The sequence below is a fragment of the Triplophysa dalaica genome, chromosome 10, assembly GCF_015846415.1.
Source record: "Triplophysa dalaica isolate WHDGS20190420 chromosome 10, ASM1584641v1, whole genome shotgun sequence".
Taxonomy (NCBI): domain Eukaryota; kingdom Metazoa; phylum Chordata; class Actinopteri; order Cypriniformes; family Nemacheilidae; genus Triplophysa; species Triplophysa dalaica.
Genome location: NC_079551.1, coordinates 3,549,106 through 3,560,097, shown reverse-complemented (window position 1 = coordinate 3,560,097; position 10,992 = coordinate 3,549,106). Strand labels below are relative to the sequence as shown.

The following is a 10,992-nucleotide window of genomic DNA, read 5'->3' as shown; positions in this document are numbered from 1 at the left end:
GTACACCGTTTTATGGTAATGTGGTGAACCTGCCTGAGTATATTATTCATCAGCCCTGCCTTTCTGCATAGCGTTAGTGATACACAGTGTCTGGTTTTTGTACATACTATGACAATAAATGTGGCACACACAAGTTTTTTTTCTGATGCACAATATTGGCTGCTGTGAAATAATCAAACTTACCGTTCAAATGGAACAAGATGACGAAAATCAGCAAGCTTTTCATCTTAATGGTGTAGAGAATTCGAGATGTTGATGATGAAGATATTGAACAGCTCGTTGGGTTCACTCCCAACATCATACACCTGCATACGCTGCGTTCCAGACACCTCGGATTTAAGATATTTCCCACTTCTGCACGGATACTTTTTAATATTTTAATGAAACTAAATCACTGAGGATGAATGTGAGTGGAGCGTCCGCGTGGGCTGCAGAGCACAGATGCTTAAGAGCGAGCTGACATGACGTGAAAGTGAAACTGAATTCTGAGGGGCGAGGCGCAACATTTTGACGGACGGATTTTCGGTGCATTCCATGTCATCCCTGATGACATGTTAACGCAATATCTCTCCCATTTATGGCAGATTATTTCCGATTAAGAAAATTCCTATTGGAACATTTTATCCTTTACTAAAACACGTACGTTTCATTTAGACATTTTGTTTATATGATTGTTAAGGATGACGCTCTTAAATTTCGTACCACCGACTTTGACAAATATTTAGCCACACCTGGTAAAACGAAGTGTTTTGGCTGTGGTGTGAATCTCACTGAACATTATGGAAACAGGGAATCAAGTGGATGTTTTGATCTCGATGATATTTCATTGCTTAAACCACCAGAGGAAACAGTTATGTCAGTTTATATGAAGGAAGAGATGATGGGAGATTCAGAGACAGATTTAAGTTGGATCAAACTGCATCTCTCACCATCACAAAGACGCCAAACTCAAGACATTCAAAATTACTGTCTATAGCGACCGCAGGGTCAAAAACATGATGAGATTTATTGCTGTTTGAGTAGTTCTACAAGATGATGATCTTTTCCTTCCCTTCGCCTCTCTATTAAAGTGCTTGGACACAGAGCTCTGTGAACAGCAAGCCTCTTTTGCAATGAACGTTTGTGTCTTGACCTTTTGTGTCTTGCCCTCCTTGTGCAAGGTGTCAATGGTCGTCTTCTGGACAACTGTCAAGTCAGCAGTCTTCCCCATGACTGTGTAGCCTACAGAACTAGACTGAGAGACCTTTTAAAGGCCTTTGCAGGTGTTTGGAGTTCATTAGCTGATACGAGTGTTGCACCAGGTGTCTTCAATATTGAACCATTTTCTGAGATACTGAATTTGGGGTTTTCATTAGTTGTCAGTTACAATCATCAAAATTAAAAGAAATAAACGCTTGAAATATATCAGTCTGTGTGGAATGAATGTATTCATTATACAAGTTTCACTTTTTGAATGGAATTAGTGAAATAAATTAACTTTTTGATTATATTCTAATAATATGACCAGCACCTGTATATATTTTACCATATTCGCACCATGTTGCTGATCAGTTGTCTAATAAACGTTCATGGCCAAGTATTCTAGCCTCTTGAGTCTTTCTGGCAGAAACGTAAGCTTCAGCCCAAGTTCTGCCAGGAAGACTCTACTCAATCTTACGTCACTTACTACGGAGAGACCAAACCAATGGTCATCTAACACGGAGTGTATAAGATCACCACTTACCCTTTGTTTGCGTTCGCAGTTGAAGCAGGCGATATTCACCCCCATCCTTCCCAACACCATCAGGTTGGGCCCTGCCTATTAACCCAAGGGGGGTTGGCTGCACCCCTGCCTTCATCATCAGGCAGGAAGTGCAGGAATTCTTGACCCTCTGGATGCGAGCTATGGACGGGGCTTACGCCAAAGAAATATATATTTTATCATATTCGCACCTTGTCGCTGATCAGTTGTCTAATTAATGTTCATTGTCAAGTATTCTCGCCTCTTGAGTCTTTCTGGCAGAAATGATTTTTTTATTGCATTTATGCTTTTTTCCTAATGTTGACCCAATTGCTTCCATTGTTTACCCAACTTGTAAGTTGCTTTGGATAAAAGCGTATGCTAAATGACTAAATGTAAATGTTTAAATCCAGTTGTTTGGTTAAGAATAAACAGATAGAAGTAAAGAAAGAAGAATTACAATATTTAAATGTGTTTGCAGCATCTGTCTGCTAAATAAATACTGAGCTCTCAGAAAACTGAACCATTACGAACTCAGAGTAACAAAAACACTGACAGATCTTCTCTTTTATAATCCAACCGAAACTATGTTCACGACAGGAATAACATGTAGATAGTGTTGTGTGTGTTCAGCTCTATCATCCTGATTTTTCACAGCATCATCCATCATGTTATAGTGAGCAGTCCTGCTGTGTCTCCTAACGCAGATCACACTGCAGCGCTGTCTGGTGGTTGGACGTGTAAAACTGACTTCCACGATTTCACATATATGTGTACACCCATCAAATAAGCAAGAATTAATCAATCAATCAAAGAAGATACATAAAAACATCACACTACTAACACATATATTAAGTAATAATAATAAACAACATGCACACGTGTCCAGATCAGTAAATGTATTAATAGTATAAATAGTACATTTATTGCACCTGATACAGACACTGATCTGAGAACGTTTCCTCACACGTTTCACTGAACACTGACCTGCTTCTGAGCACCATCTGTATTTTGTGTACAAATATTTTGAAAAATTGTGCATATTATGCATTACATTGTGCAATGTGTCTACACTGTGCCATGTGTATTGTATTATAACTGTAATAATAATGCATACGGTGCAAGTTATGTTCATGTTATTATCAGAAAAAGTATCAAATAAGTCAATGAGTTTGTAAATGAGTTTGTGAGAACCATTTCAGTACTAAACTTAGTGATCATTAATACAAAACATGCAGTGACAAATATCATCAATATAGGCTTCTGGAAATATACATTGTACAAAAAATATTCGGACAATAGCAATAAAGTCCCTTTCCACTGAAAAATGCATACAATCCCAACACTCATTCATATAATGTTATTAAGATAAGTTAATAATGACAGAATGCAGTATAAGGCCATATTCACTCTTGACTTCTTTTTCGACAAGAAAAAAAGTAAAAAGTTTTTAGTAAAAAAAGCTTGCAGCTTTGTGGTTACAAATAGCATGCGGCGATGTTCAATAGCATTTGTGCACGAAGGCAGCTTAGATACACGCCGGATTTGGTGATTGTTTGAAACTGATATGGAGCCGTCCCAGCGATTTAAGACTTTATATGACCTTTTTAATACCTTGCAGAATGAAATTTAAGACCAATTTCAAAGCAACAAATTTGCACTTCCCCATGGCTAGCTGATGCTCAAACTTTTCTCCATGGCTGTGTCCCAATTCAGGGGCTGAGTTCTTTGAAGGCTGAATTTTAAGGCAGATTACGTCACAGCAGCGTGACTGAACGCTGGTAATGCTGTCCCGATATAAAGGTTGCTTCAAAAGCAGCCCAAAATGCAACCTAATTACTGTGGGTTTTTAAGCATAGAACGAATGTATCCTTCACAGCTTTGGCTCTCACGAGATTCATTGCGTGCCTTTAAAGGCTTGAAATTTTTTAATAATCTATCAAAACTTTAGTTAAATAAAAGTATGTAATTCACAAAAACGGTCAATTTCAGTATTGTAAAATTATCTTTGATGTTGATAATTACAATTATTGGTGCAGTATTATGTTTTTAGAATTTTTAAGGTTGATTCATTATATACTGTTGGGCTGTATTAATGTACATAAACGTGTCATATTCTCAAAAGAAAATATCATTCAAATAGGAAATCTCATTTCAGTTTGCTTCTTGGACTTTTGAGGCAGCGTGCTTTGAAACCAAGTCCTCGTTTTTGAGTCCGCGCCCTTAAAGGATGTGCCCCTGAATTGGGACACAGCTCATGTGATAATGTCCAGTCCACTCAACCAACGAACCCCTGTGAACGTGTTATTTGGTTCCGCCTATTTTGTTCTGCGTGACAAATAGACTAATATGATTTTAAACGACAATAAAATCTTCTTTACGATGCCGGTTCGACTGCATTTCTAAGACCTTGGAAACGCAGATTTAAGACATTTTAATGCTAATTAAGGCCTTTAGGACATTATGGAATTTAAGACATTTTAAGGCTCCGCGGACACCCTGTAAAAGATGCCGGACATGAACCACATGCAGTGAGTGAAACTGATGTCTGTGTTTCTTTGCCAATGGGTGCGCACGTGCTTTGGTTCAGCCTACCCCTCCACACGCATGCGCTGTATGTTTTCAGAAACAATCGTAAAGCTGTCTTTTTTTCAGTGATTTTCAAATGTGATCAAACGAAATACTTTCGAAAATACAAAGTGTTCAATACTACTCATAGGTATTCAAGATAAAACACTTAAAAACACGGTTGACTCCATAGGATTATAATGTAAAACAGACACTAGCAGCTTCAAAAAAGAAGTGTGAACACGGCCTAACCTTTTCACATTTTGCTGAATGAACACTATCTGAAACATCAGATTCTGTGCAGTGTGAACAAAGCCTTAAATGTTTAGAAAACAACAAATAATGCTCGATTTATTCATTTCTAATAGTGTTGGCATAACAAAGAAAACACATACTATTGCTGATGTGAGGTTTATACTGGAGATAAAAGAATTCAGTCTGTGAATCTTGAGAGCAGTCTCTCTCTCTACTACCTGTGAGAAAACAAGACAAATTATAGTTCTGATGTTGCAAAATATAAAACTATAAACAATCGACTGACACCTGTAAATTGCATAATGTCAAAAATAGCTTTAAGGCAGAATAGTTCGCTTAATAAAATGCGCTATTACATAACAGAAAGATCTGCATGAACTTATTTAAATTGCAATAAAGAAAATATGTATGAAGTAATAAGTAATCTATTCATCAATTACAATTTAACTATTTGTTGTGCATTCATTCCAGAGATATTCCTGCAAAAAGATAAACATCTCACCTCGAACAGTAACAGTAACAGTGAATCTCTTGTATTTGGTCTGTGTGTTGCTGATGATCTGTAGTTTATAAAGTCCAGCGTGTTTAGTGTTGATGTTTGAGATGGTGAGAGATCCGCTATCCTTGTTAAGATCTAGTTTCCCTTTAAATCTCCCGTCAGCACCATCATAAAGAATCTTCTGTCTTTTATCAGCCTTAGCTATGAGATTATCATCCGGTCCAAACATCCACAGCATCATCACATGAACTCTCTGTATGTCAGCATCATCAGGTTGTAGTGTCACTGAATCTCCCTCCATCACTGACTCCAGTTTCTCTTCATTTCATCACAAATATACAGAACATGAAAACATTAAAACATAAAAAATTACCAGGGCTGTGTCATTTGCGCACCCTCATGTCCTTTCATATCTGTATATACTACTTTATTCTGATGAACACAGAGAAAGATATTTGGAAGAATATTGTCAATTTTCAATTTTATGACATCATTGTTTCCCATAGTAGGACAAAATATATGGTAGTCAAAGGTGCCCAAGAACTGTTTGTGTTCCTAAATTCTTCAAAATATCTCACTGTGTGTTCAACAGAACAACAAAAGATGCAATATGTATTGCCAACTATGGTAGTAGTCAAATAACCAGCTTGCCTTAAAATGTTGAGTAAATTTCAACTTATATGACTGTATTACTAATATTTTTAAGTTTTATTAACTCAACATCTTAAAGCAACCAGGTTATTTGTTTTTATCTTATTTTTTTTAAGTAAAATAAAAATTCTGTTATTTTAAATTGAACCAACTAATTTCTTCACCAATCACAGTTAAAGGTTTAATTTACCGTTTGCGATGAGCATGAATCTCTTGCACACGTTCTCCGCGCTGGTTGTGATCTGTAGATTGTAGAACTCTGAATGTCCTCTGCTGATGTTTGTGATGGTCAGATCTCCTTTCTCTTCGTTCAGTTTCAGTCGGTCTCTGAATCTCTCGTCATTACCGTCATACACAGACACGTGACCACTGGCTCGGTTGATTTCAGCGATGGTGGTGTTTTTATCTCCAAACGTCCACAGAATCCGAGCGTCAGCCTGCAGCTCGCTGATCTCAGTTTTTAAAGTAACAGAATCGCCCGCTGTGTGTTTTAATGTGTTAACTACATGAACAGAATAAAACGGAACACTATTTAACATCTCACATTGATCTTTATTTCACTACTGCTTGAAACAGATTTGATGTACTCACACCAGACGAGAACATTGAACCTCTTATATGATGTTGTGTTTCTGCTCTTGATGTGTAGCTCGTATCCTCCAGCGTCTCTAACTTTAATGTTTGTGATGGTGAGAGATCCTGTCTGATCATTCAGATGAATTCTGCGTTTGAATTCTTCATCATTAGTGTTGAATGACTTCTCTTTGTTTCTTCCATCGATTGCAGCTATGATGGTTTCTTTAGGTCCATATCTCCACCGGATCTTCTCATCGTTCTGTAGTTGAGAAACGCCGGTCTGTAGTATGACAGTCTCTCCTTCTGTGACCTTCAGTGTGTCCACTTCATATCAAATAACACAAACACAAACAAAGACATATCGATTTGTGAAGAGATTGATATGAGAAACTTTGAGTGAAAAGTCAGCTTTTGGTTTTTGTTTAAATTTATAAAAAAGATTTAAGTTTGATAGCTTGATCGAATAAAATGTCTTTATATGATTCCCATTCTATAGGACTTCACATCAAAATATATGCAAAATAAATGAATGTCCATGACACCTGTTTGGCTAAACACATCTGCGACACTTTTATGGACAAGATCCCCTCCAAAAATCACAGGATGAGATATTTTTTTTCTGAAAATCAAGTTGGGGAACGAAAGTACTATAGCCATGAACTCTTCACAATCCTTACAATGAGAGAAAGGAGATTGTGGTTAAAAATCTCTTGAGGGGATTTAAAATCAACATATCAGCTGGTCAGATAAACTTCAGATTTAACTTCAGGGTTTCGTTGGTTCCCACATGACTCCAACATTCCTTACATCATTTATTGTATTAAAACACTGAAACCCCTCACCTCGCACAACAACCTTGAACCTCTTAGATTTGGAGATTTTGGTTCTGTTGGTGATCACCAGATGATAATCTCCAGAGATTGGGATTTTTATGTCATTGATGGTGAGATCTCCAGTCTCAGGGTTCAGATGAAGTTTGTTTCTGAATCTCTCATCATCGCTATAAGAAACATTATCCTTTTTTTTCTGAAACCGAGCTATGACTTTGGCTGCAAACCTCCAGATTATCTCTTGATCACTTTGTGTTTCAGAGATTCCAGTTGTTAGTTTAGCAGAATTTCCCTCCATCACTGACACGGTCTTCATTTCATCTGTCTCACACAAATACAGAGAACAAAGAGAAACACTTTCATAGTTACATTTTATTTTATTGGGACTCAGTCTGGATTAAATTTCTTGAGTTTCTGCAAGTTACTACACACTGACAAAATTGTATCACCCATTATAGATTTATTTGTGTAGAAGGTTTCATTTTAACAGAAAAACAAAGGTTACTGCGCATGCACACTTTTGTGACCCCAAATTAACTTCCGGTACACATTCACAAACAATAGAGCGCCTGTAGATAATTTCTGATAACAATCAAAAGAAACCAAGAAAAAGTGTTACTTTTCTCTACAATATTTTGAATTTAGACTGCTATACCAAGGTGAACCGTTTCTTTAAATGTGATCGAACTATAGGACCCATTCAACAAATTGTTTATTTAATAAAATGAAAATACAACAAAATTCAACTTTTTTTTATATAAATAGTATACAGTGAAATAAAAACAATTTTAACAAAAATTTTAATAACCAGTAAATAGTTAATAATATTGTTAGACACTAGCCAAACACACACTGGAAGTTAACTGGGGGTCAGGCATGCTCGCGTATAATAAAATGCTCTATAGTAAACTGTAATCCGATGTAATTACACCCCTTAATTTAGGATTTGTTTTACGGCCAAAAAAGCAAAGGCAATGATAAAAAAAATATATTGTACAGCAAACCATTCCAAACAAGATAGAATGTTCTCATTTTTACTCTTACATAAACATGAACTACGATAGAAACAAAATAATATTAACTACAACAACTACCAATACCCAAGTGATTTCTTTAATCTCCTTTCAACAAAAAGTGAAATAAATAAATAATGAATTAAATGATTGTGGAAAATAATAAAGTATAAGGATTAGCCTAAAAATTAAATAAACAACTTATTAAATATATAAAATAACAACTTAATGTACAATGTATAAAATAACAACTTAATGTACAAAAAACATAATATAAAAAAAATCATCAATTACCTTTGAGATTTGAGTATTTTTGACGATAGTAAAACACAACCAGAATTCCCAGCAGAGGCAGCAGGACAGCAGCACAAATCAGAACTATGAACCCCGAGGAGGGTCCCGGTTCTGCGCTGCCTAAAGAGAAACAGACATTAATGACTGACAGCTACTTTTACCGTTGTTATCCCGGACAGTTATTAATGCAAATATTACAAATGCTAAAATCTTACCAACAAACACGTTGAATCTCCTGTATATGGTCTCTTTGTTGTTGGTGATCTGTAGTTGATAAACTCCCGTGTCTGTAGGTTTGAGATCTCTGATGGTCAGAGATCCAGACTCATGATTCAGATGAACTCTGTCTGTGTATCTCTCATCAAAACCATACGTGATGTTATAAGTGTTTATTCTGATTTCTGCAAGATGAACGTCAGGATTTAAAGGTCCAAACATCCACACCAATAGATTGTGTTTGTTCATTTCTGTCCATCCAGTGTTTAGAGTCACTGAATCTCCTTCTCTCTTGTTTTCTAGACCAGCAAAGAATACATCTGGAACACAAACATTAGCATTTTTTAGATTTTCCTGAGGGTATAAGACGAATAAATTGTCACTTTGGTGACTTTTGTCTTGAACTCACCCTGTACAGTAAGAGTGAAGGTTTTTATTGATGTCTGGTCGCTGATGATCTTTAGTTGATAAAGTCCAGAGTGTTTGGTTCTGATGTCATTGATGGTGAGAGATCCAGTCCGGTTGTCCAACTGCAGTCTGTCTTCAAATATCCCTTCATCAACATCATACAGTGAGATTTCCTGAGTCGCTCCATCCAATTTAGCGATAATAGAACTTCTGAACGACCACATCAGATAAACTTCCTGTGTGTCAGTAACATTAGTGTGGAGACAGACAGGATTTCCCTCCAGCACGTACACAGACTCACCAAACACACCTCCAGAGAGAGAGAGAGTTATTGTAATACAACAATAAACAAAGACGTGTGAGTTACTGGAGCTTTTGAGAATTTATATAATAATAAAAACATTTTAATCTGAACATAGTTTTCCTTCATTATTAAGCCAAATATACTATAGGTTATGATAACTGACACAATGTGCATTTATTTCGGTACAGATATACATGAATACATTAAAAGAAAGCACATTTGCGACAAAAAGGGTTTGTTTATACATCACTGTTAGCAGTAGCATATCATATACGTCATTCCATAGAATTGTTAGTTTGTGTCATTCATAAATCAGATAACTAGACAATATCGTTTCTAAAATGCGTAAAAAGAAAAAGATCTACAAATGTCTTCATGTTTATATAAAAAAACACCAGTAACGATTTGCTCACGACTTTAAAAGCAGAACGTCTCTTTAAAATGTTGGCGTTGAAAAAAAGTGTAAAACCAAACTATCATGAAAAAAGCTGAAATGAACAAACTTACAGTTTAAACGTAACAAGATGATAAAAAACTTCAACAGTTCCATCATCGTGGTGTACATTTATAAATCCAGATGATGATTATTATGATTTGGTAAAGATTTTGATCAACTCGTTGAGTTCACTCCCTTCTTCACATAGAACCGACCGACGATGTACCGACTGACAGGACAGACACTATAGTAACAAAACCACATGTTTACTGGTGTTGCCGATGGTGCGTTTATATCAGGCTGTAAAAGAGAAACCAATGTGTTCATAGGCAGGGGCGTAGCAAGCTTTTCAAAAGTGTGGGGGATGGATGTGGTTTGTTTGCTAACAATGAAAACGATGAATGTATTGACAGAACGGTACAATAGGTAGAACATACAAGATATAAAAAGCTTCCCGTTTAAATGAGTGATACTAGTAAAGTATAAAAAAACACATTCGGAACACATAAGATAAGTCAAAACTTTGTTGTTAAAATACACAACAGTAGACTTGCTAATGAATCAGAAATACTTTTATAATACCAGGGGGAAAAGACAGTGGAAAGCTTGATAGTGAAATGGGTCTGACAGGACTATGACTGCTACAGTTTGCTTACTTGCACCTTGAAAAGGGGAGATATAAAAAACGCCCACAGTAAGCTTTTTCTCTGGTGATATAAATAAATCTGTTTTTAAACATTAAAATAATATTAACTTTTCTTTCATAGTTGTTCAACAGGTACAGTCAAACATAATAGGTAAGTATCCACATAAGTATTCAGCTAAATAAAAAAAAACAATGCTCAAAATATCAAAATCAATAAACCCATAAATACACTGCTTAACAAGGACAATTTGTCCCTCCTCCTCGTCAATTCACTGCCTTCTTCATCACAATTACTTTATACATTACATGCCACATAAATAACCGAATTTATCTAGCTTCTGAACAATATCCCAATTGGCAATTAGCATTAGTCTAAAAACAAAATATAATTCAGAAAATACTCGACATATCAACAAAACATAAACAGAACATATCCCCAACACATATCAAGTTTTTTTTTTAAAACATCAAAAGCATAAACACTCATTCAAAGTAACTGGAAAAGGGAGGCGTAAATAACCATAACCGTTCCCGCCTCCTCAGCACGAGCTGACCGATCAATCTAAAACATCAAGA

General features: G+C 36.0%; 1 protein-coding gene across 1 annotated transcript; it reads right to left on the bottom strand.

Annotated features, from left to right (window-relative positions):
* Positions 1-2,560: 2,560 nt before the first annotated feature.
* On the bottom strand, positions 2,561-10,729 carry LOC130430126 (uncharacterized). Its single transcript, XM_056759103.1, has 9 exons — positions 9,842-10,729; positions 9,032-9,340; positions 8,622-8,942; positions 8,407-8,526; positions 7,112-7,420; positions 6,285-6,593; positions 5,884-6,195; positions 5,046-5,360; positions 2,561-4,761 (listed from the first exon to the last, which is right to left on the bottom strand). The coding sequence occupies exons 1-9, from the start codon at positions 9,897-9,899 to the stop codon at positions 4,640-4,642; spliced, it is 2,175 nt and encodes a 724-aa protein (XP_056615081.1). The 5' UTR covers positions 9,900-10,729; the 3' UTR covers positions 2,561-4,639.
* Positions 10,730-10,992: the final 263 nt, after the last annotated feature.

Excerpts from the sequence above, each read along its gene's own strand:
- LOC130430126 (XM_056759103.1), bottom strand. The coding sequence starts at position 9,899 with ATGTACACCACGATGATGGAACTGTTGAAGTTTTTTATCATCTTGTTA. Across the intron at positions 6,594-7,111 it reads GTTCAAGGTTGTTGTGCGAG|TGGACACACTGAAGGTCACA; the intron begins GTGAGGGGTTTC and ends TTTGATATGAAG. Across the intron at positions 5,361-5,883 it reads ATTCATGCTCATCGCAAACG|AGAAACTGGAGTCAGTGATG; the intron begins GTAAATTAAACC and ends GATGAAATGAAG.